Source organism: Corvus moneduloides, chromosome 3 (assembly GCF_009650955.1).
Source record: "Corvus moneduloides isolate bCorMon1 chromosome 3, bCorMon1.pri, whole genome shotgun sequence".
Lineage (NCBI taxonomy): Eukaryota > Metazoa > Chordata > Aves > Passeriformes > Corvidae > Corvus > Corvus moneduloides.
This window is the reverse complement of record NC_045478.1, coordinates 1,782,165-1,807,876: the sequence shown is the minus strand read 5'-3', so window position 1 is coordinate 1,807,876 and position 25,712 is coordinate 1,782,165. Positions and strand designations below refer to the sequence as shown.

Genomic DNA, 25,712 nt, shown 5'->3' with positions numbered 1-25,712 from the left:
ATTTTGGGTGGGAGAGCCATTCCTTGGGGTTCAAATGTGGTAAAAACATTAAGAAAGAGAAGAAAACTGGTGTGGTTCAGGGTTTTTACCTCAGAATGGATGAGGCCTGAAGTGTCTCTTAACTCAGCCACTTCTGCTCATGCTGTGCCTTTTTTTCAGAGGGTTTTTGGGGGCCAGAGCCATTTTTGGGGGCTAAAATGAGGTAAAAACACTAAGAAAGAGAAAGAAAACAGGTGGGTTTTAGGATTTTTACCTCAGAGTGGAGTTAAAACGTAAAAACATTGCAAAAGAGAAGAAAACGGGTGCGTTTTAGGGGTTTTACCTCAGAATGGGTTAGGCCTGAAGTGTCTTTGAACCAAGCCACTTCTGCTCGTTCTGTGCCTTTTTATCTGAGGGATTTTGGGTGGGAGAGCCATTCCTTGGGGTTCAAACGTGGTAAAAACATTGAGAAAGAGAAGAAAACTGGTGTGGTTCAGGGTTTTTACCTCAGAATGGATGAGGCCTGAAGTTTCTCTTAACTCAGCCACTTCTGCTCATGCTGTGCCTTTTTTTCTGAGGGGTTTCAGATGGCAGAGCCATTCCTTGGGGTTCAAACATGGTAAAAACATTGAGAAAGATAAGAAAACTGGTGTGGTTCAGGGTTTTTACCTCAGAATGGATGAGGCCTGAAGTTTCTCTTAACTGAGCCACTTCTGCTCGTGCTGTGCCTTTTTTTCAGAGGGGTTTTGGATGGCAGAGCCATTCCTTGGGGTTCAAACGTGGTAAAGACACTGAGACAGAAGAAAACTGATGTGTTGTAGGGTTTTTATCTCAGAGTGGAGTTAAAACGTGGTAAAAACATTGAGAAAGAGAAGAAAACTGGTGTGGTTCAGGGTTTTTACCTCAGAATGGATGAGGCCTGAAGTTTCTCTTAACTCAGCCACTTCTGCTCATGCTGTGCCTTTTTTTCAGAGGGTTTTTGGGGACCAGAGCCATTTTTGGGGGCTAAAATGAGGTAAAAACACTAAGAAAGAGAAGAAAACAGGTGTGTTTTAGGGTTTTTACCTCAGAAAGGATCCCATTGTGGGTTTTGAACCAAGTGACAGCAGGAGAGAGCAGAATTATCTCTTGGTGGCATCTCATGGGAAAAAAGATTGTTCTCCCTTATCTTTTAGCAGGCAGACATACCATTACCTTATCAAAATTGGAAAACTGTATTTTAGTCAATAAATGGGTGTATTTTAACTAACTTAATTCAGGATTTGAAAGCTTGAACCTTGGGAAGCTGATGCTGCTAAGAAACCAAACTGCTCCATCGTACTCCTGGTGCTGGTGATAAAGAAAGCACTGAAATGTTGTAATAAAAATGTTGTAATAAAAAGGGAGCAGCATAAAGTCAAATAATTGGCATTTGAGCTTTCAGAAATGCCTGCTCTGGGCAATCATCAGACCTGCAGCTTTTGAAACACGTCAGCTGAGTAAGATGCCACCTGCTTTGTCAGAATATTCCCTGGTTCTGGGTTTATTCACAGGGAGTTGTGGATGCTGAATGAATTCTTGCTGGCTGTGTTTCAGAGACTGCCCTGTCATAAGGCAGAGCATTAAAGATCGAGAGCAAGGAGGTAATTTAAGGAATAGGTGAGGATGTGGTACATGAGATCCTCGTGGGTTAAAGTGACAGTTTCCTCCTCAAAAACCTGTGGGGTCGTTTTTGACCTTAATTCTACAATTATAGATGTCATCGAGCAGTGTCACTGTGTGACACCCAGGCCTGTGCTGCTGCTGGTCGAGGGCACCAGGGGGGGTTTCTTTACAACACGTTGGACCTGTTTGAGGTGCGGGATGTTCTTTGCTCTTCCCGAAGTTAAGACCAGGAACTTTCCTGGCCTGGGACTCCTTCGGCCGCTGATTAAAATTCTTGATTTTTCTCACCCAAACCTCAAAACATTCCAATCCTTCCACGAGACTCTGAGGGCCTTTTCTAAGGACACTTCCATCCTCCAAGGAGGACATGGAGGGGCTGGAGCATGTCCAGGGAAGGGAATGGAGCTGGGGAAGGGTTTGCAGCGCCAAGAGCAGCTGAAGGAGCTGGGAAAGGGACTCAGCCTGGAGAAAAGGAGGCTCCAGAGGGAATTTTCCTCTCTGGAATTCCCTGGGAGGAGCCATGTGGGCTCTGCTCCCAGGAACAGGGACAGGATGAGAGGGAACGGCCTCAAGCAGCACCAGGAGTTCAGGTTGGATATTGGGAACAATTCCTGCCTGGAAAGGGCTGTCCAGCCCAGGGCAGTGGTGGAGCTCCCATCCCAGGAGGGATTCAGAATCCCTGTGGATGTGGCACCTGGGGACACGGCTCAGTGGTGGCCTTGGCAGTGCTGGGAATGGTTGGATTTAATGATCTTAGAGGTCTTTCCCAACTGAAATAATTCTGTGGTTCTAAGTTTGCAAATGTTTCTTGGTTTGTTTTCGTTTGGGGTTTTTCTGGGATAGGCCAAGGGTGGAGGAGCAGCAGGGCCTTCCCCTGCCCAGCTGTGACCTCTCACCAAGATGGGTTTGGGTTTGGAGCACCACATTCCATGGAAATCGGAACCCACAACTGTGATGGAGTAATATGAACACCTGGATCATTTATTCCACCTTTGCCTTCAGGAATCATAAAATGATGGAATGGTTTGGGCGGGAAGGGACCTGAAAGCCCAGCCTGTTCCACCCCCTGCCACGGGCAGGGACACCTTCCACTGGACCAGGTGGAAGCCCAGCCTGGCCTTGGACACTTCCAGGGATGGAGTAGTGCTGGAATGTCCTGCAGGCAAGTTTTTGGGGTGGATGGGTTGGTTTAGATCCTTCCCTTCTTTCCTGAACATTTCCCAGAGATCACTTCTCTTTGCTTCAGCCTTTGAGCCTCTTCTTCTTGCAGCTTCTGCTGCTTCCTGTGCCTCTTCCTGCTCTTTTTTTGGCCTTTTCTCTTCTCTGCTTCTCTGAAGCCCATAAACCGAAGCACGGCTTTAAAGATGTGAGGTATTCTCAGGGTGAGCTCACCTGCTCTGAGCTGGAGTCGGTGCTCTCTGCGCCGGCCGGGCTGAGCACACGCGTCCTGTGCCGCCTGGCTCCCGGCCATCCCGATCCCAAATGGGGATTTGGGAAGCTGCCCTGGTGCTGGCTGTAAATAATTGAGTCTTTGATCTCCAGGTCTCCCAGCTGACGAGGTTTTTGTCTGGAGAGCAGAGTTTAATGGAGAGGCTTTGTTAACGGAGCTGTTTTATGCCAGAGCTGCGCTGGTTTTTTCTCGGAGTGAGAACGTGGCTGAGACCCTGTGTCTGGTGGAGGAGTAGCTGCCTTTTAGATCTCAAAAAATGAGTTTATTTAAGAGGGAGCTTCTGATCTGAAGGTCTGTTTAATGTAGCAGCTTTCTCTGCAAATTCTCTCAAAAGATGAGAATTAATTATCTCACCTCTCCTTCGGCCTCTTTCAGACCGTTCTGTAATCACTGACTTCACAAAATCCGCCTGCACGAATCTTTTAAGGCTTCTGTGGATCTTCATTTGCATGACTTAGCAGCTGCTTCATTTGCATAATGAACCTCTGTGGTCAGCCTATTATTAAAATTGCCCCTCTCTCATCTCGTGCTGTTCTCGTCTTGATTCCTGATTATTCCTCGGATGATGTGGGGGATCTTCGGCACTGGTGCAAATACCAGCTAATTCTGTTCCAGGCAAGGAGGAGAAATATTCCAAGGGGTTTGTTGGTGCTTGAGAAGATAAAATTCATCTCCTGTGGAGCCAGCCTGGGAGAGCTGGGAATGTCACCTGGAGAAGGATCCAGGGAAACCTCGGAGCCGCTTCCCAAGCCTAAAGGGGCTCCAGGAGAGCTGGGATTTGGGATAAAGGATGGAGGGGCAGGAGGCAGGGAATGGCTTCCCAGTGGGAAAGGGGAGCTTGGGCTGGGATCTTGGGAAGGAATTCCTGGCTGGGAGGGTGGGGAGGGGCTGGGCTGGAATTCCCAGAGAATCCCTGGCTGCCCCTGGATCCCTGGAAGTGTCCAAGGAAAGGTTGGAGCAGCCTGGGATCTTGGGAGGTGTTGCGGTTGGAATGGGATGGGATTGAAGCTCCCTTCCCACCCAGACCATTCCATGATTCCATGATTCCATGGTCATGGGTGGAGTTCTCAGCTCGGGTCCATTGAATTTCTCAGGGTTTTCTCTATTCAATTAGTAAAGATCAATTAGTAATTCTTCATCAAGTCTTGACGTTTTGTGTGTAGGTATCCTGAAATCCCCCCCTTCAGAGCTCTCCATGTGTGCTTCCCAGATTTTCCTGCTTGGAAAGAGACAATTCCCTCTTCCCATGAACACAGGATTCCTGCAGGATCTGTGGCTGGAGCTCTGCTGTTTTTAAAGATCCAGTGCTGGCAAATTCATTGTGTCCCTTGTCACCATAAATCCCTGGATCCTGTTCCTGAGCTTACAGGGATGGGCAGAAATGTGGAAAAGCCATAAAATTCTGCAAGGATTTGACCCAGAGCAGACGTTTGCCATCAAAAAAGAGCCCAGGACAACGTTTCACCCACTCCATGGATTTCCAAAGCAGCCCCAGCAGAAAAGGATTGTCACTGACCCCGCTGGTTTCTGATGGGATTCTGCTGGTTTCGCCTCTGGGCTCCTGTTTAATATTGTGTTCTAGTACTCATTGTTCAGGGCTGGCAGCACCTATCCATCCTGGAGCTGGGAAATCAGGGATAAATCCATGTTCCGTGTGAAGCTGTCCACAAGCAGGCTGCCTGCGAGGGGAAAGCGTCCGGCAGTTTTTCTAGGAATGGCGCAGGATTCTATTCTGAGCAGCACCGAAACGTCTAGAAAAATGTTTGGGATTGAAGTCACAGAATCATGAGCTTTCTGTATGATTCAGCAGCCAAATTACCCCTGAGTGCATAAATAGTGGGAAATTGGATGGGAATAGGCAAATCATTCCCAGCTGGATGCAGTTATGGTGTGGCTGCAGAGTTGGGTGGCTTTTTTTGGTAGCGAAGGCCACAAAAAGCTGGAGGAAAGCTAAGAATAGGTTGTGGGAATGATGCAAGAATTCCAGGTTGGGAGCAGGGATACGGGGTTGGAATGAGAGGAGCTTTAAGGGCCCTTCCAACCCGAACCATCCTGGCGTTTTGGGAGGAATTAATGGACGGGGTACAGAACTCCTTGGATCTGATTCCCTGATTCGTGAAGGCAGCGTGCAGGAGCACAGCCTAAAATTTAGGAGATTCCTGGAGGGAATTTTGCTGGATTCTTGGCTCATCCAGAGAGCTGGAGAGGGACAAGGAGGGAACGGCTTCCCACTGCCAGGGGGCAGGGTTAGGTGGGATATTGGGAAGGAATTCCTCCCTGTGATGGTGGGGAGGCCCTGGCATGGAATTCTCAGGGAAATCTGTGGCTGCCCCATCCCTGGAAGTGTCCAAGGCCAGGTTGGAGTAACCTGGGATAGTGGGAGGTGTCCGAGATGATCTTTGAGGTCTCTTCCAACCCGAGCCATCCTGGAATTCTGGGATTCAAAAGCTTTTCCCACTGATGAGGGTGTTATTCCTAAGCAGACATCAGTTTTCCTATTTTTTTTTCCCTCTGCTGACTGGAAAACACCTGTGTGAACTCTGACCATGCTTTAAAATAAGAGATCCTCACAATTTGATTAAAAGACCTCAGAAATGCCTGCCTGCCCTGATGTAAATCCCTGTTTAGGATACATCCTCAGCCAGTATTTCCTGCCCTTCCCAGCTCCCCGAGCTCTGTTTTACAGCTCAGCCCCGGCTCAGTCAATGCTTGTGCCCTGGAAAATGCAGAAACCGAATGTAAAACGGCATCAGATTGAGGGTTTTTTTTACAAAATACCCAATTTAATTTAGTTATGTAATGCAGCTTTGTGCCAGGTAATAATAGCCAGTTCAGCTTTTATGGGCACTCTTCGATAATTCCCTCCAGGTTATGTAAATCCACATTTAAAGCTTTTAATTCACGTCCACTTCTGATGCTTCTTGTGTTTGCCATTCTAAACTCATAAAATCCCTGCCTTGAGTAGCAGGATTTGAATGAAACAGACTTTTCCTTTTGCAAACAGGAGAGAATGTTGAATATCCAAGTGAACCTTTGGAGTCTGCGAGCGGAGAAGAGACACCAAAAAAACCCCAAATTTCTCTTTCTTTCTTCTGCAAATGACAGCGATTGAATTATTTTTTATCTCCCCTCTATTCCTACCCTGATTTTAGGTGGTAACAGGAGCAGGTACCTTTTGTCCCAAGTTATCTGCAGACGTCTTTTTCCCCTGCTCTTTAGCTCCAGTTTCCCTCTTAATTCTTGCAAATCACGTCTCTCAAAGTGGGTGTTTGGGAGTCTGCTGTTAATGAATCACACTTTGGCAGTGTTTTCCCTGACATGATAAACAATTGTGCTGTTGGGCTGTCAGATTAGTGAGCCACAAACTTGGAAATGTTTTACGTCCTTTCTATTGTTTCTTTTTTATTTTTATTTTTAATTCTTCTTTTGACGGCCTGTCCCCCAAATATCTCGGTCTTTTTATACATGTGAACAGTTTGAAGGGACTTAATATTTTTTTAATGAGTCTGAGCCCACTTGGGGATTTTGTTTTGCTGGCTTTTTGGAGGTTTGAAGGGTTTTGATCGGGGGTTTTTTTGGGGGGAGGGGGGGAATTGTGTTCCATGCTGCTCTGAGGTAGCTTCATTTCGATTCAGAAATTTCCAGGTGCTGGCAATGGGATGATGAATCTTCACCTCATAAAGAGCTGACCTTAGTCATCCTTTTGATTTGGGTGTGCAACATCCCTGCACGAATGGGAATCACATCCCTCTCTTCCTCAAGGTGTCCCCGCATCAGCAGCGTTTCCTATTAACACCCAAATCATCATTTGGGGCCATTAGAGAGACTGATATTCCCTGAAACCGGGGCTGCTCATCCTGACTTGGGATCTATCCAGGTTCTCTCTGCCGTTCCAAAAGAAGTTTCCCCTCTTCCTGCTGTAAATCTTCACTCCTGGCCTGCGGTTCTGTTACACAACCACCTAAAAGTGCAGGAAAAATGCTCCAGGGAGTTGGTTCCTCTCTGGAAAGGAACATTCTCCTCGCTGCTGCTGCTGGGGATGGCGGGCATCGATGGTTTTCTTTTGTGAACTTCACTTTGCGTTCCTTTTTTTCCCCCTTCTGTTTTCCTCCCTCACGGGTCAGTAACTTCCCATTTGTCATCGGCAGTGGGGTTTTTTAGTAATTAAAAAAAAAATTAAATTACTGGCTGGAGTAATTAGTCTTTGTTAGACCTCCAGTGGTAAAGGGCACAGAAGGAGGAAAAAAGGGTAACAGTGAAGTTTGGGTTTGTTTGATTCCTTCAGTGAGGCTGGGACCTGCTTGCTCCCAAACAGATTTTGTGGGATTTTTCATGGATATCCTTGTGAAGCCCCTCCAGGCTGCCACAGTTCCATGATCCAAAACAAGCCCCAGATTGCATTAATGTGTATTTTTGTGCCTCATTCCATCCACAGATTGCCAAAACATTACAGGAATTTTCCCCGGGAATCAATCCCGGTGAAGCGACGTCAAAGCTTCCACCTGGACGATGCCGGCGCCTCTCGCCGAGTTCCCCGTGACACCTCGGAACTCGAATCTGCGGGTGAAACTCGGCCGTTTACCCCAGGGTGGGATTTCTCTGTGCAGGTACTCGGAGAGGAGCCTGACCAAGTGCGTGGGGATCACCATCGAGACGAGGCCGGATTACTGCCTGAAGCAGCACCTCAGCTCCATGTTATCCTACGGCTGCACCCGCCTGGAGATCGGCGTCCAGAGCGTCTACGAGGACGTGGCCAGGGACACCAACAGGTGAGGGGACAATTCCAGGGAATCCCGGCTTGGTTGGGTGGGATGGACCTCAAATCCCATCCCGTTCCACCCCCGACGCCTCCCGCCATCCCAGGTTGCTCCAAGTCCTGTCCAGCCTTTCCTTGGATGCTCCCAGGGATCCAAGGGCAGCCCCAGCTTCTCTGGGAATTCCAGCGCAGCCGGGAATTCCTTCCCAAGATCCCAGCCCAAGCTCCCCTTTCCCACTGGGAAGCCATTCCCTGCCTCCTGCCCCTCCAGCCCTTCCCAAATCCCAGCTCTCCTGGAGCCCCTTTAGGCTCGGGAAGCGGCTCCAAGGTTTCCTTGGAGCTCAGGGTTTTCCTTGGAGCAGCATCCCATGGGATTTCCTGCTGGGAACCACAACCCCAGCCTGGAGCAGCTCCAGAGGATCCTGGAATAGTTTGGGTGGGAAGGGACCTTCAATCCCATCCCATTCCAACCCTGACACCTTCCACGATCCCAGGTTGCTCCAGCCTTTCCTTGGACACTCCCAGGGATCCAGGGGCAGCCAGGGATTCTCTGGGAATTCCAGCCCAGCCTCTCCCCACCCTCTCAGCCAGGAATTCCTTCCCAAGATCCCAGCCCAAGCTCCCCTTTCCCACTGGGAAGCCATTCCCTGCCTCCTGCCCCTCCATCCTTTATCCCAAATCCCAGCTCTCCTGGAGCCCCTTTAGGCTCGGGAAGCGGCTCCAAGCTCTCCCTGGATCCTTCTGGGATCCTTCAGCAGCTCTTTCCTTGGCTAATTCCCACTTAACAGCGAATATTGAAACATTCCATTTATTTCCTTGCTTTTGTGGCCAGAGATCCGTCAAGAAAAATGAACAAACGACAGCGGCTTCGTGGTTTTCTTGGGGACATTTTGTGGGCGAAATGGAATTTTGCAGATTCCGTTTCCCAGCGGGAGAAAAGTGGAATTGTGATGTTTTAGATTAATTTCAGATCCTTTTCTTGTATTGTACACTTCTTTTTTTTAAATACATTTATTCTTTCCCTGTGTTTTCCACCTCTTTTTTTAAAGGATCCAGTCTTTCCCTGTGTTTTCCACCTTTTTTTAAAGGATCCATTCTTTCCCTGTGTTTTCCACCTGTTTTTTTAAAGGATCCAGTCTTTCCCTGTATTTTCCACCTGTTTTCTTAATGACATCATAACTAAAGGCAGTTTTGGGAGGTAGAACATTGCCCAGGGAGAGCCTGCAGTTCCTGTCCCACATAAATCACCGTTTACAGGCTCGAGTAGCTACAACTCCGTGCAATTCCTTGGGGGTTTTCCACCTTTTTCCCTACTCCAGGTGCCTTTTTGGGACGGGAGAGGTGACACTGGCCAGGAACGCCTGTTGAGAGAGGAACCAGAGTCATTCCAGGCAATCCCTAGGGATTGGAAACTACGTTTCCAGGAGGAAATCTGATTTATTCCTTGTCGTTTTGCCCCAAAGAACTGTCGTCCTCCGTAGGAAAACGTGGAATATTCTGTTCACCCCACCCTCCAAACAAACCAATCTCTCTTCATTTATTTATTGCAGGTCTGATCATTCTGAGATGATTTTTTTTTTTTTTTTTTAAAGGCGATTTTTCCTTGTTTTTTTCACTCCTGGCACTGGCTCGAGCTGTTCCTTCCAATTCCACATTCCAGGGGCCTCCCAGGGATGTTTAATAACCACAATCGCAGGCAATGACAGGGAGATCATGGTTCAATAGGCAAAGCACATTTTTGTTCATTCCCACCTCGAAGGCATTGGAGCAGAGCTGAAAACGTTGGGCATTTTCTTCTTAGAGACTCCAGGGAAGAATCCCAAAGGATTTGGGATGTGGATGTGGCACTGCTGGTGCCTGCGAGTGGGGGATGTCGCTGCTGTGGAGTGGCCAGGTCCCAAAATCCAGGAAAATCCATTTATTAAGGGTGTGAAGCTCCTGTTTCGAGGTGGTTTCCTCCTCTAGATGTCAGAGCATTCCGGAGGGAAAGATCTGGGCTTAGGAATGGGGCAGGATCTCACTCCTGGTCTGAATGATTTACAGCATAATTCAGAGGGGAGAAGTCGAGAAGCCTTTTAGGAATTCTGCAAGGAGCTCTGGGAAGAGCCTGGAAAAATCCAATTCCAGGCTTAGCTGGAAGCGGGATCCTGCTGAGGGGGGGATTGAAGCCTCTGGGAATGTCCAGGAATGTGGGAGAGAGCCAAAGCCAGGGTTTTGTGGGAAGATTGATCTCCCGCGGTGGGAATCTCCTCACTGGAGCCACGGAGGTGGAAGGAGAGAGGGATTTTCTCGGGAGCCGTGGGATGTCCATTTAACAATTAATTCCTCACCACCTTTTAAAATCCAATTTTTCTTTTTCCCCACCTCAAATCCTTAAAAGGTGGAGCTTCCTCACCTCCCTTGCACTCCCAGAGATTCCCACCCGTTTCGTCTCCATCCGTGAATCCCTTGGAGCTCTTCCGTCGCTCCTGGCCGGTCCCTTTGCTAACGAGCCCTTTGCTAACGAACCCTTTGCTGCTGGCTCAGAGCAAGAGGGAAGTGCCACATCCCTGCCTTGATCCCACTCCCAGCTAAGCCTGGAATTTGAAAGGGTTTTCATGATTTTTCAAGGCTCTTCCCAGAGCTCCTTGCAGAATTCCCAAAATTCCTCAACTTCTCCCCCTTTTCGGAGCAGCGGCTTGAAATCCGCTTTGAGAGAAAGGTGGTTCGAGTTTTTCTCTCTCTCTCCCTCTTTCAGAACGACCTCATTTTGCTGCTGTTCTGCTTCGTGGGGGATGTGTTTCGGGCTTGAAACTTTTTAATATTTTGCTGGTAGCAAAATGTCAGATTACAACCAATTAGGGTAACTGGTTTGGAAATTACTTTCTATTATGTTCCATAAGTCATTAGTGAGGTTTTTGAGTGCTTTTGGTGGCTGTGAGGCAGAAAAATATTCAAGAACAGAGCCAGGCATCAAATAATCAAGTTATTGATGCAGCTCAAATTCCACTTCTAATAAGAAAATAATTTTTATTTATGAAGCGAGGCTCCCGTTTACTCCCCTCAGGCTACCCGAGGTCTTGAGTAATGCTGTCCTTGAACAGTCTCAGAGAAACACTGTGATACTCCAGAAAAGAATCATAAATAAAACCGGTTTTAGAGCTGTGTGGAAGGGTTGAATCCTCTGGCAGAGAGGGAGGAAAAGATCCTTAAAAAAAGCGAAGGGGAAGCGGCTGGTTGGGTTTCCGTGAGGCGCGGGCACTGGCGGTGGGGAAGGTGTCGGAATTCAGGGAATTAAAGAATGAAATGAACGCTGGGATGGCCCAGAGGGAGTTGGATTTTTCATCCAGAGGGCTCTGAAGGAGGGAAAATCACCTGCAGAGCTCGTCTGGGTGCCAGGAATTCCAGGAGTTGGGGTGAGGCTGAGTGCTGGGAGGAAAACAGGGATTGGAGAGGGAAGGTGGGAGGTGCTGAGGGGGTGGAAGCGTCCAGGAATGTCCAGGAATGTGGGAGAGAGCCAAAGCCAGGGTTTTGTGGGAAGGTAGATCTCCCGTGGTGGGAATCTCCTCACTGGAGCCACGGAGGTGGAAGGAGAGAGGGATTTTCTCGGGAGCCACGGGAGATTCGGCCTCGTTGAGGCTCCAAATTCCTCCAGGCTCCTGCAGGATCGAGGCAGAGTTTGGATCAGTGTCAGTGTGGAAAAACATGGGATCCTCCTGGAACCCCAGTCCAGCCCGTGCTGGGGAGGTTTCACACCTCCCAAAAGCTGGGAAAATTCATGGTTTCTCCAGAAGGAATTTTCGGGAGCGTGGAGCAGGGTGATTTTCAGGCTGGCTGCTTTTCCTCTCTTTTCCTGTTGCTTTGATTCCTGGTTTGTTCTGAGTGCCACAGCCATCCCTGCAGAGCGTGTCCTCGTGCTGTGACACCAGCCCGTGGCCCTGCTGCCCAAACCACATTCCAGCAGCTCTCCCGATTTTCTCTGTGTCTGGAAAACCTCGGAGCGGCTCCTTTCCTGTGGAAATCACGACTTTCGATATTGAACAAACACCTTTTAGCGCCGTTTCCCTCCGGCCAAGCTCCAAACTCGGCCTCCCAGAGGATCATCTCAATGAAACACGGCTTTTCCTGACCCTTTTCCTGCCTTTTCCTGACCCTTTTCCCTCTCTTCCCAGGGGTCACACCGTGAAGGCTGTGTGCGAGTCCTTCCACCTGGCCAAGGATGCCGGCTTTAAGGTGGTGGCCCACATGATGCCAGACCTGCCGAACATGGGGCTGGAGAGGGACATGGACCAGTTTTTTGTGAGTATTCCTTCAAATAACCATGAAATTCCAGTCTTTTCCAGCTTTTCCATGGAAAACTTGGCTTTTTTTGGTTGCTCAGTTGCCATGCGGGCCGGATTTGTTTCTTAAGGACAAACAATTTAAAACTCTTTCGGGTTTTTGGTTTGGTTTTTTTTTGGGGAAAGGTGAAGAAAAAAGCTTTGTTGAACTACTTCATCCAGAAAATTATATCCCTGTCTCATGAAAGCCTGAGTCACTCGGGTCCCTGTGGAAAACAGCTCTTCCCATATTTACTGGGGCTCCTGCTTTTGTTTTCCAAGGTGGTTTTCTGTCTCGGATGTAGAGCAGGACTCCATTCCAAGTTAAAAGGATCCTCTCTGGACAGTAATTAATTGCAAGAGAAGAGCGTGTTTGTGTTAGAAAGCATTTTGGCTCAGTGCTGCTCAGTTTCTTTGTCGGTGATGTAGAAGGAAATTTAAAATTATTCCTGGAGAAAATTGGAACGAGAGGAATAAAGAGCAGGGAATTCACCACTTTTAGTAGATTTTCAGTCTTTTTTTTTTTTTTTCCTTTCTATTTTCTGAGTCAAAATTGGTTGTTTTTTTCGAGTAGTGCAGAAATTGGAGTCGTGACAGAGGAATCCCAGAGGGATTCCTGGGAAAGGTTGGGCTGGGTGCTGTCTGGCGCTAAAAAATACCAATGTAATGAAATATATTGATTAAAAACACAGGCAGGAAACAAAAAGGCACATCTGGAAAAAAAACCAGTGGAAAATGCAGCTGGACAGGGCAGGAAGGGAATCCTGAAACCTGGAATTGGAACCTTTTCTGAGGGATTTTGTGCAGAATTCCCGGAATTTTTCCTAAATAAAATGTCTTGGTGCTTGGCAAGTGTTTTGTTCTTGTGCCAAGGTGAGAGACTGGAAGTGATGAGCACAAAATTCCAAATTCCTGCTCCGGATTCTACTCCTGGAATGTTTTCTGTGCATGTTGTAGGAAGTCGAGTGTGGACGTGACACGGAATTTTCATGGAATTTGTGGTGATGCAGAACCCAGCAAAACCTTGAATCCTTCCCTCGATGTCTCGTGGAATTGCAGCTGTAGTTCCGTGTTTTGTGAGTGGGATTGGGCTGGAATTTGTGGCAGAAAAATAGGAATAATGACCAAAAAAACTGGGAAAGAGCCAACCCTGGGCAGGTTCAGACGCAGAGGAGACAAAAATCCGAGATGAAAAACCCAGGAGGGAGGAATCGCTTCGAGTTTTTGTCATTAATTTGGTGATTAATTTGCTGCTTCTTGGTGATGAGAGGTTAAAAAATTTCCACTGCTGGGTTTGGAATTGCTCCTGATTCACTGCAGAAAATTTGGGAATCTGTTTGAAAGAATTTCTGGATTGTGAGGGGAAGGCTGATTGCTGGGTTCCGTCCAGGCATTAATGACAATTCCCCCAGAAACTGGAGAGGCAGGAGGCGAAGTTTTCGGAACTGGGAGACAAGAATGAGGCTGGAATTGGGAGAGGAGGAATTTTAAAAAAAACTGGGAAAAGAGTTGAGGATAAAAAAGGAACAGAAGGAAAACACAGAGGAAAAAAAACCATCCAGAGAAATTTCTTGGGTTTGGGAGCTGGGAAAGCTCCCAGGGAAGGTGTCCCTGCCCGAGGTCCCTTCCCACCCAAACCATTCCAGGATTCCAGTGTCGATGGTGGGACAGCTCCGGACAGGGCAGGGAAGGATGGTGGGGAATGGGTGAGAATGAGGCCCGGAGAGAAAGAAGAAATTTGTTAATTTAGAACTTAAAGAGTTAAGAGGAAATGAGAATTTTCTGCTGGAGGACTGGGATTGGGAAAAAAATGATTGGAGGCTCAGGGAAGAGAAATGGGGAGGAATAAAAAATCCAGGTGCTGGTGTAGGAAGGGAGTTCAGAGGGTGGTGGGGTGAGGGGTTTGGGAATGCAGAGCTGGACTCGGGGATCAGTGAAGGTTTGGTGCCAGGGAACAGCCAGAGGAGGAGTTGGCAGGATGAGTAATCCATGAGGAGGCTGCAGCCCTCGGGAAGGAACGGGAATGCTGCGGAGCGAGGAGGAAAAGTGGGATTCAGAGAGGCAAAGAGGTGATGGATCACATCAGCCCGGAGAGGAGTTGTGGTGTTGTGAAGGGGAGGAGGTGTGGGAAGGGAGAGGGGAATCCCAAATCCTCCCTGCGGGACCAGGCAGCTCCCAGGGAAAAGCTGAGTGAGGGACACGGAGCTGAGGGATCCCGGGAAATGGAGCTGCAGAGGTGCTGGGTCATGGAATGGTAAACGAGGGATTGTCCTCTTCCTTCTAGCCCGTTCTCAGCCTCACTTAAATGCTTTAGAATTCATTTCTTTAAACAGCGGAGGATAAAATGCCAAAGCAGCCCCTCGTTTATGGAGGTATTTCCCAGAGCCCCAGTGGCATAACGGAAAGATCCAGACAAAATTCCTTCATTCCCAAGGATTCAGCTGGAGAGTTCGGTCTCTGTTTCCTGCCTTAGAACTCCATAGCCTCGTTCTTGAGCTGGTGGAAGAACTCGTGCGTGTGTCGGGCTGTGCCAGCGTTGGGGCAGGCCGGTAAACACGGAACCATTTCTGCTGCAGGAAATTCCTGAGGATCCAAGTGGAGGCATCTTCTCACAGCCATGGAATCCTGGAATGGCTGGGGTGGGAAGGGACCTTCAATCCCATCCCATTCCAACCCCGACACCTTCCCCTTTCCCTGGACACTCCCAGGGATCCAGGGGCAGCCCCAGCTTCTCTGGGAGTTCCAGCCCAGCCCCTCCCCACCCTCTCAGCCGGGAATTCCTTCCCAAGATCCCACCCCAAACTCCCCTTTCCCACTGGGAAGCCATTCCCTGCGTCCTGCCCCTCCATCCTGTATCCCACATCCCTCTCCAGCTCTCCTTTCCCTCTGGAAAAGGCTCCAAGACTTCCCTGGATCCTTCTTCAGTTGGACATTCCCAGCTCTCCCAGCCTGAGACTGGATCCATCCCCACCCCAACTCCTCTCTGGGAAGGAATTTTGGGAACAAGCAGCCCTGCTGGGAATCTCGGGACTCCAGGAAGGGTTTCCTTTTCCATCCCCAGCTTCCATAAAAATCCCTCTGGATGGATTCTGAGCCTCCTCGATCCCAGAATCCTGGAATGGTTTGGGCAGGAAGGGATCTCAAATCCCATCCCATTCCAACCCCGACACCTTCCCCTTTCCCTGGACATTCCCAGGGATCCAAGGGCAGCCCCAGCTTCTCTGGGAGTTCCAGCCCAGCCCCTCCCCACCCTCTCAGCTGGGAATTCCTTCCCAAGATCCCACCCCAAGCTCCCCTTTCCCACTGGGAAGCCATTCCCTGCCTCCTGCCCCTCCAGCCCTTTCCCAAATTCCAGCTCTCCTGGAGCCCCTTCAGGCTCGGGAAGCGGCTCCGAGGATTCCCTGGATCCTTCCCTGATCCAGGCTGAACACCCCCAACTCTCTTCTTTGTCTTTTTGGGGCAACAAACTCGTGGCTTAGGGGGAATCTTTATAAATTTTTGGTTTTGAGGTAGTTCTAAGTGAGTTTGGGCAAAATAACTTCATTTTCATGAGGCTGCCTCCCCTGCAGCCACTTTGCAGCCCCGGGAAAGGTCGGACAGAAGGAACCCAGTTGACTTTGGAAGGTCTGAGCACCTTCAGCACCAGTTGAAATATTAAATCCAGGGCTTTCTCCTGGGAAGGGAATAATTTGCTGATTGTGCTGACCTTGGCCTAAAAATGCTGGGTGCTTCTTCAACTCGGGCAGGTAATTACAGCTCCAGGAGGAACGTGGCTCTGTCCCTTCTGACCTATTGATTTCCCAGGGATTCCTGCTGCTCTCACATCCCAGCAGTGACTCCTTTGCTCTGTGTGATCAGGAGCCGGTTTGGCTGATTTTATTCACAATAATTCAAAATTTCATGTTGTTGATAGGAGTAAATACATGCTCTGTGGTTTTTACTTTATTATTTTTGCTTGGAGATGTTGTGGATTCCATCCCCAGAAGTGTCCAAGGCCAGGCTGGACAGGGCATGGAGTAACCTGGGATAGTGGAAAGTGTCCCTGCCCATGGCAGGGGGTGGAATGGGATGAGCTTAAGGTCCTTCTAACCCAAATAATTCTGGGATTCTACAATTCCATGGGTTTTCACAGTAAGTGGCTTTTTCCCTGCCTCCATTGTGAAATTTCAGTTCCCTTTTTCACGGTGGATGCTCTGATCCCATGTCCCAGTTCCGTTGTGCTTTTTTTTTCCTCTTCCCTCACCTCCTCCTGCTGCTTATTGATTCTTTTTATAGCCTCAGAGGATTTCCTTCCTACTCCAGGTCTTTTCCACCCCATTCCACACACGGGAAAACACCGCAGGGCAACAAGGAACGTGCTCCGCTTCCTCCCAGGAAGCGTCAGTGGACACAAACACACACCAAAAACTCCTCCCAAAGCCAGGCAGAGCCCAGCAGAGCCTCACGTAGCAGGTGGTCGGAGAAAATAATTAGAATAATGGGCAGGATAAATCAAGGACTCAGCGGGAATAATGGAATTGTTACCGGAGCAGACACCTCATCCTGCGGAACGCGATAAACGCTCGGCTCCGCCGCTGCCCCAGGAGAGGGATGAGGTGGCTCTGGGGGGAAATGCTTGGGAGGATTCATGAATCACATTTGCCAAGCAGAACTTCGGATTGGAGAGAAATAAAAAACAAAAAAAAACCCAAAAAAACTTTGGGAGGTTGAAGAATTTCCCGGGTGTTAATTCCTTGCTCTGTGGAAATGGGAGAATCCCAGCTTTGTCTGCTCTGGGATGAATATTCCTAAGCATTATATATATAATTATATTATATATATGTATCTGTTATTTATACTATATACATCATAAGTAACAGATTTATTAATGGAGAGGATATTGCAGTGTTTGTTTTATTTTTATGGGATTTGCCTGAGTGGGGTTTACTGGTGCTCCCGCTCCTCCGGAGGCATGGCTCTGAGCCCACCTCAAACAGACCCCTCAGAGGTGAAATAAATCTGGAAAAAAGGAAAGGGAAAAAACAAAATCAGGGAAGAGAGGCAGAAGATTGGGAATTTGAAGTGTGGGAAGTGTCACAGGAGCAGCTGTGGCTCTGGAGGCTCGTGCGATCTGGTGCCCAGGACCATCAGATGGACCCTCAGCTGTTGAAAAGTTCTTTTTTCCCTTGAGGAAATCCGTGAGGAGATCCTGTGTGTCCATCTAAAGTCTCACACAAATAAAATTAAGAGGGTAAAAACGTAGGCAGAGCCATTTCATGGGGACAAGTGTTGAGCTAAGGAGATTTTTGATTCCCTTCTGCAGAGCCACTCCTGTGTTCTTTAAATAAAACACAATCACTGAATGAGTTCAGCCTGAAAATTCCTTCTCTTAGTCATGTGTCAAGCTGGGATTTTTTTGCAAAATAAGCAATTTCCCAGAAATGAGCTAATTTTAGTGCCATGCCTGATGCATCTGTGATCCGAGTGATGCAGAGACCTCCAGCCTGCTTGGGTGTGTTGAACACGAGAGGGAAAAACGAGGGTGAAATGATCTGAGGGGAAAATGAGGGTGAAATATCTGAAGGGAAAAATGAGAGTGAAAATCTGAGGGGAAAATGAGGGTGAAGTGATCTGAGAGGAAAAACGAGGGTGAAATATCTGAGGGGAAAAATGAGGGTGAAATACCTGAGGGGAAAATGAGGGTGAAATAATCTGAGGGGAAAATGAGGGTGAAATAATCTGAGGGGAAAATGAGGGTGAAATAATCTGAGGGGAAAATGGGGGTGAAATAAACTGAAGGGAAAATGAGGGAGAAAATCTGGGGGGGAAATGAGAGTAAAAATCTGAAGGGAAAATGAGGGTGAAATGATCTGAGGGGAAAAATGAGGGTGAAAATCTGAGGGGAAAATGAGGGTGAAATGATCTGAGAGGAAAAATGAGGGTGAAATATCTGAGGGGAAAATGAGGGTGAAATATCTGAGGGGAAAAAGAGGGTTGAATAATCTGAGGGGAAAAGGAAGGTGAAATGATCTGAGTGGCCTTTCTTTTTAGAGAATGGGTGACGTTGCCTCCAAACTTCAAATATTTCCAGCTGTAAATAAGGCCTTGTTTTTCCTGAGGGCTCTGGTTTTTCTCAGAGAGATGAAATTCGTAATGAAACTAAAATATTGCACCTCTATCAGGAGCTTTTAATAATTGTAATAAAAGACAGTTAAAGTGCTGATCTGCATTGATTTTTGCTCCTCTGGGAAGACAGTTCCCTGTGTTTTTAAATATAGCTCTGAAGTGTTTAGTGGGGTAAACGATTTTCCTTTCAGTTCCTTCTAAACATCTCACTGAAAAGCTGTGATTTGCAGGTGGTTTCACCTCTGAAAATGTGGCTTTTTTCCTTTTTCTCAGTGGGCACATCGATGAGAGGGTGTTTAATGCTCGCTCCTGCAGTTCCTCGAGCTTCTCCTGGAATCTTAGGAAATATTCCTGCTCAAAAGCTGCCTCATGTCAGAAACAATTATGGTTCCATGAACTGTGACCAAAGCCAGGGTAATTTTTATGTTAATGAGGGTGGTGGTAGTAAGGACCAGGCTATTTCTGGAAACTCTTTTCACACGTAATTGCTCTCCTAATTCTGTGGATAAAATCCCCGCAGAAAGCCCCGGTCTGTGCCCACTTCTGCAAAATTGTGGGCTCAGAAACTTTTAGGGTCGAGTTTAAATCAGGAAAGGCCCAGGATGGGTTTTTGGTAGCAGAGAGATCTTTTTGCGTTGCACAGAAGCAGAACAATTTGGGATATCGTGGGTAGAGCAGGCTGGGAGAGCTGGGAATGTTCACCTGGAGAAGGGAAGGATCCAGGGAGAGCTTGGAGCCCTTTCCCGAGCCTGAAGGGGCTCCAGGAGAGCTGGAATTTGGGAAGGGGCTGGAGAGGCAGGAGGCAGGGAATGGCTTCCCAGTGGGAAAGGGGAGTTTGGGGTGGGATCTCGGGAAGGAATTCCCGGCTGGGAGGGTGGGGAGGGGCTGGGCTGGAACTCCCAGAGAAGCTGGGGCTGCCCCCTGGATCCCGGGGAGTGTCCCAGGAAAGGTTGGAGCAGCCTGGGATCATGGAAGGTGTCGGGGTTGGAATGGGATGGGATGGGATTGAAGCTCCCTTCCCCACCCAAAGCATTCCATGATTCCATGATCGGAAAAATTGCAGGGCTGTGTGGAAAAGCTGCCTTTATGCTGCTCTCGGATTGCTGCCTTTGTCCCCAAAGACCAGGATTTTTTCCCTCGCACCCATTTTCCTGCAGCGCACGAACATCAGAGTTATGATAATGACAATCACTGCCTGCCAGCAGCCTCCCATTCACAAAAAGCTCCTGCTCGGTACAAACCCTTTTTCCACCTGACCTGAGGGATGATTTGTGCACTTTGCAGCCCCCAGACCCCGTGGGTTGCTCAGGCTCATTCAGCCACTCTCTGTTCTGGGGCTTTTTACACCAGAAAAAGCCAGGATTTTTTGATTTTATTTTTTTTTTCCCCCATTCAGAAGTTGTTTTCTGTTGGGTTTTTTTGGTTTTTTTTCACGGCGGCCCCTTGCTGCTGAAGTCAATAATGAACATATGGCTGGGAACAGGCAGCCAAAAATAAAGGAATAAAGGGATATGTCTTGGATGGAGAGTACAAATTTCCCAGGCACTTAGGCGAAGAGAGCATCACTCAGTAAAATGCGTATTTTAGTGCAGATCATCATCAACGACTGAGTGGAGAAACCGCGAGGGCCAAATTACATTTTTGAGGACTTAATTGTTGGTTTTGTGTGGGTTTGTATTTTTTTTTTTTTAATTAGAAAAGCAGAATTGTTTTGCTGTGAGCATCTGGGAGGGCTGAGTGAGGTGGGGAGGGCATCACGTGCTGCTTTTGATGCTCCCGATGGAAAGGAGAGGTCTGATAAGGGAGGATTGGGTTATCAAAACCAGGAAAGAGTTGCTGGGCTCGGTGTTTTTTGGGATAGGAGACTTTTGAGGGATCCACGCTGCAGAAATTGTGGATTTAAGACAGTGACAAATGCTTTATTTCCTGTGCTGAGCCCAAGGGGAACGCTGACCCTCCCAGAAATCGGAGTCGTGCGCTCGGGAAAAGCGAAGGTGAAACTTCAGAGCAGATTGATGGAGGAATTCTCCTGGGTTTTTCCTGAATGGATGGAGGCTGGCTCGGAGCACCTGCACCGCCGGGCAGATGGGGCTGCTCGGGGCACTGAGCACAGTCTGGAGAGATCTGTCTGGGGCTTGGCGGCCAAACCCACGCTCCAAGGTCAGCCTGATCCTGCCCCGGGCCTTTTCCAAGCATTCTGTGTCTCTCCTGGTTACTGAGTTGTGTTCCAGCAGTGCCGGGGCTGGGACGGGCCAGGATCTCCTGGTTTTGGAGACAACAACTCCCCAGCAGTGTTGGCCACTGTGGATCCTGATATTCCAGGGGAAAACAGGCCATGGAAGGGCTGGGATGGGAGGCAGGAGCTTCTCTCCTCGCAGTTTCCTGGTCCGTGCAGAGAGATCAGGTTTAATGTGGAAAATGTTCCTGCTGGAGCTGGAGCTGGTGCGGATTCACCTGGAAAAGCTCCCTCTGACCTGTGGATTTGAGAGTTTTGAGGCTGCTGGGGTAGGGAGGAGAAGGAGAAGCTTCCTGCAGCTCCAAGGTCCTTTACGCAGCAGGGAATCCGCTTTTCCTCCCTGACACTCAAAATACGGGGAATTCCGGAACAATCTGAGGTGCTTCAGATGCTGGTGACCCTCAGAGAACTGAGCCTCTCGTGGCAGAACTGTTGGAATTTTGTCACTTTTTCCTTGGCTTAGTGGGTTCCATAATGGGAAATTTGGCAGCTTGAACGTGCCAGGAACTGAAAGGGTTTTGTTGTGCAGCTGTGGAGGGTCAGGAAAGCGTCAGCAGTTCCCTGGAATACTGTCCTTCCTCCCTTGGTCACGGAATGTTTTACAGGAGAGCTGGAAATTTTGGGATCATCTGCTTTAGGAATTTCTCCCATGGGCCACATCCGTGGGGGGTTTTGCCATGAGTGCAGACATTAAGAGGAAGCGATTTGGGATCATTTAGATTGGAAAAACCCTTGAACATCAAATCCAACCATTCCCAGCACTGCCAGAGCCACCACGGATCCATGTTCCCCCCAAATCCACATGGATTTAAATCCCTCCAGGGATGGGGACTCCACCACTGATCCATGTTTCCCCCAAATCCACATGGATTTAAATCCCTCCAGGAATGGGGACTCCACCACTGATCCATGTTTCCCCCCAAATCCACATGGATTTAAATCCCCCCCAGGAATGGGGACTCCACCACTGATCCATGTTCCTCCCAAATCCACATGGATTTAAATCCCTCCAGGAATGGGGAGTCCACCATGGGTCCATGTCCCCCCAAATCCACATGGATTTAAATCCCTCCAGGGATGGGGACTCCACCACTGCCATGGCTGGAAAACCCTTTCCATGAAGGAATTACTCCCAATATCCAACCTGAACCTCTGCAGGTGTAGCTTGAGGCTTTTCCCTGTGGTTTTATTGCACTCCTTGAGGGAATATTGGAAGAAACATTGGAATGTGTTGCTCTTTGAGGATGGAAATAAAGATAAACGTGGTACAAAATCAACTTCCCACCTTCATATAAATCCGTCGGATAATTCTCGGTGTTGTGTTCTGAAAACAGCAAACCTTCAAGGATCATGGAGCTGAGTGACTTTAAAATGCCCATTTTCATCGTGCCAGGTGCCGAGCGCTGCTCCAGGCCGTGGGTGTTCCCAGGCTGCTCCAAAGGCACGGCAAAGGCACCCTGGAATCTGCATTTCTCGGTCACTGGGCCATTGTCTGCACCCCTGAATGCAGATCCTATTGTTAGGGTTTTAATTAGCCCGGCATTGACGGGGGAAGAGGGGGAAATGCAAATCGGGGAGGGAAAATGGAGCCGCGTTTTTGGAGGCTGTTAATGCATATAATTAAAGCACTGAGTGATTGTTCCTTCCCCGTGGAGTTGGAAGTGTCACTCAAGGCAGGAGCTTTCAAGTGCCACCAGCATTCAGGGCTATAAATAATCCGGCTGATGGAGATAAGGGCTGGAGTATGGAGAGTTCAGATAATGCTCATCTTATTCAGAATATGAATTTAATCGTCTCTTTCACGGCGGGGGAGTGGAGCGAAGGAACCGATTCAAGGATCCGGTTGAGGGGCACGCTCCGTCTCCAATGGCGAGGCCGTTCTGCTCGTTCAACAATAGATTTTGGTGACCTTTACTCTGAACAAATCCCGACGATTTAGTAAATTGCTTCCAAAAATTGCTGCTTTGATCCCATAACCGGTATGTCCTGCAGCAGTTGGACACCTGGAGAGCGAGGAGATAAAAGGTGGCAAGTGGATCTTTGGGCTGTGACAAGTGGAATCCCATGAAACGGTATTATTCTTCTCCTTTCGGAGAGCTGCAGCTTTTGGGGTGTTTTTGGAGCAGGTTTCTCATTCATTCCATGCTGAGCGTGGTCAGGAAAATCCGATTAAAACCTCCAGGTGGGATCTTTGAATCCTCAGACCTTTCCCATGGGTCACTCCAGGGTTTTCTCATTTAAAAGGTTTTTGCAAGAGCACAGGAAGGGGAAATATTGAAATTCAGGGCGTCGTCTCCTGATTCCATCTCCTGTTACCTCCTTGGAATGAGGTGATCTTTCCCAAACCAAACCATTCCATGGTTCTCGGATTATATTCTGATCTCACAGAGGTTGACTTTTGGTTTCCTGTAATCCCAATTTCCTTGGACAACAATTGCAAAGTCACCGAAAGCTTTTGATGGGAGTTGAAAAAAGGATTCCGTGCTTATTATTTACTGGGAAAAAATCCTCAGGTTTTCTCTAATATCCCATAAATTGAGCAGCATTAGGGGAAATGGGATTTTAAGGTATGAAAAAGTCCCTATGAACCTCCAGGTTTGAGTTTGAGCTGATCAGAGCTGACCTTTTCTGTACTTTAATGATGATCAAATTGCTGCAATAACCTCTCACATCCTGCCCATTGGCCACACCCCCAAATTTAAATTTCCCTTCAGCATCCATCTTAATTATCTAAAACTTCAAGGAGGGTTGGTTTAGCAGCTTTGGGGTTGGCAGTGCTTCCGTTTGGAATGTTCTACGTCCTCCAGAGATTCAGAAATTTCGGAATACGTCAGGATCTGCTCTCCCTGGGTCATCTTTAACCTCTCCCTCCAGAGCAGACGTGGATTAGCCCTGACTCAGCCTGGAGCTGATGGAAAACCTCCAGAGCTGCTATGGATGGTGGCCTCTGGAACAAATATTTTAGGGATTCAATTTGTCTTGGCAGCAAACAGCTCCGGAAGGGTTTTATCAGCCCAAGACACCTTTTAAGGTGTCTAATTAAAATAAAACCCACAAGAAAAGGCTACAATTCCTCCTAAAGCTGGGCACGTGTTGGCATTTTCTACTTCCTTTGTTTCATGAGAGACTTAATCAGAGACTGTTTGTGAGTGGGGAAAGGTTAAGCTTTTAAATGTTGGGATTTACAGGGACCGTTGGAAAAAGGGGCTGGGGAAGAAAGGCGCCGCCGCCGCTCTGTTATCTCGTTTGAAATTAATTACTTGGGCAATCAGCTCAGGAGGATTTTGAGGAAGAGCCTGAGGAATTAGCAGGGAAATCTGTGGGTTTGGAAAGGCCGGTGGGCAGCGGAGTTATCAGCTGGGTTCGTGCTCTGACGTCAGAGGTGTGGAGGGGGTGAAGGGACAGGATTCGGGGTGGGGTCAGCGCCCTCCCCTCGTGACCTTGCCTTTGCTGCTGCATTTAACCTCAGCCTCAGGGCTGCCCCTGCCTTCCACCACAGTGGAAAAAAACCGGGAATGTGGGTGAATCATTCCCGCGTCTGCCCTTGGGATCGGTGGGGAATGATAATCCAGAGCCTTTTCTCCTGGCTGGAGAGGTTTATTCACCACATTCCTCACCCGAGTGCCTCGCCTGCCTCGGTGCCGCTCGGCCGGGACGCTCACCCCACACGCATCTCCTCGTTCCTTCTCCACATTTCCCATTAACTGCCCACAAAAGGTGGAATTCAGCCCGTTTTGGGTTGGCTGAGGACAGCAGGAACGTTTTCCCAGCCCTGCTCTACCTCGTGTGGCTCTGGATCAGCTCTGACAGGAGTGCAGGGAGTCGGGTTTTCCTCTCTCTTTGCATCCGGAGCATCGGGTGCTCGCTCAGAAGAAGTTGATTGATCCATAAATCCAACAGAACCCTTGGAGATACAATATACTTCCCTGGATCCCTGGAAGTGCCCAAGGCCAGGTTGGACAGGGCTTGGAGCAGCCTGGGATAGTGGCAGGCGTCGGGGTTGGAATGGGATGAGCTTTGAGATCCCTTCCCACCCAAACCAGTGATTCCACGTCTTTATCCTTGCTCCAGACCGTGTTTCATCTCCTGAACTGACTCCAGGCTGTGTGTGAGCGACTCTGGAGGCTGAGCTGCCTGGAAAACCGCTTCCATTGTCCACCTGTGTTTCCCTGGAGCTGCCCAGCAGCGTGGATGTGCCGGGCTGGATCCAGCCCTGGTTTAGGCAAGGAATCAGCCAGAAAAAACCTGGATTGTTGCAATCACTGACCTTCTTCCCATCCTGGTGCTGGATCCTGGTGCCTTGGAGCCGAGCGGATCCATTTTGGGGGTTTTATCCTGGAGAAATTTGGGGTTGGGAAGCACAGGGAGCCAACAGAGCTTCTGGGAGAGCTGGGAATGTCCAGCTGGAGAAGGGAAGGATCCAGGGGATCCTTGGAGCCCCTTCCCAAGCCTAAAGGGGCTCCAGGAGAGCTGGGATTTGGGAAAGGGCTGGAGGGACAGGACACAGGGAATGGCTTCCCAGTGGGAAAGGGGAGCTTGGCGTGGGATCTTGGGAAGAAATTCCCAGCTGGGAGGGTGGGGAGAGGCTGGGCTGGAATTCCCAGAGAATCCCTGGATCCCTGGCAGTGTCCAAGGAAAGGCTGGAGTACCCTGGGATCGTGGGAGGTGCCGGGGTTGGAATGGGATGGAATTGAAGCTCCATGGATCCCGCCCACAGCATTCCATGATTCCATGAGAATGTGTGAAGCACCTCAGCAAAGCCCTGGGCCAGCAACTGGTGGGGCCACAGCAGCTGTGAACTCACCTCATCCAGCTGGGAATTTTTATTCCCATGGGAATACCCCACTGGAGAGGGATCAGGCCCTGGATATCAAGTGAGCAATCCAGGAATAAATCCAGGGTCTAAGCCAGGATCAGATCTGGTACCACTTCAACCAGTGGTTGAAGTGAAGCAAGTTCAGTGCTTGCTCGGTGCAGGGTGCCTTGCCTGCCTCCTGTTTTTATTTCCCCTTTGTTGGAGTGATTTGATTTTAATTCTCATTCCCAACATTTAATCGGGGAAAAAACTACCCCGGCTGCTCCACGCGGGATTCAGGCAGGGAAATCAGAGCCACAGCTCCGTCCTCCCGTTCCCTTCTGAGGGCTGGCTCAGAGAGGAGCACAGGTCTGGTTTTCTCCATCGCTGCTCAGATGCCGTGTCCCAGACGCGCCGTTGATGGATCAGTCTCCGACTGCGGCTGCCGC

At 48.8% G+C, this 25,712-nt stretch overlaps 1 protein-coding gene across 3 annotated transcripts in view; it reads left to right on the top strand.

The window, feature by feature from the left end:
• Positions 1–25,712, top strand: part of ELP3 (elongator acetyltransferase complex subunit 3) — a 74,797-nt gene that overhangs the window by 21,308 nt on the left and 27,777 nt on the right. For all 3 annotated transcript variants that reach the window (XM_032103566.1, XM_032103565.1, XM_032103567.1), the window contains exons 8-9: positions 7,681–7,842; positions 11,981–12,107. In XM_032103566.1, the coding sequence (XP_031959457.1) occupies positions 7,681–7,842; positions 11,981–12,107 (289 nt within the window). The remainder of the gene's footprint in view (positions 1–7,680; positions 7,843–11,980; positions 12,108–25,712) is intronic.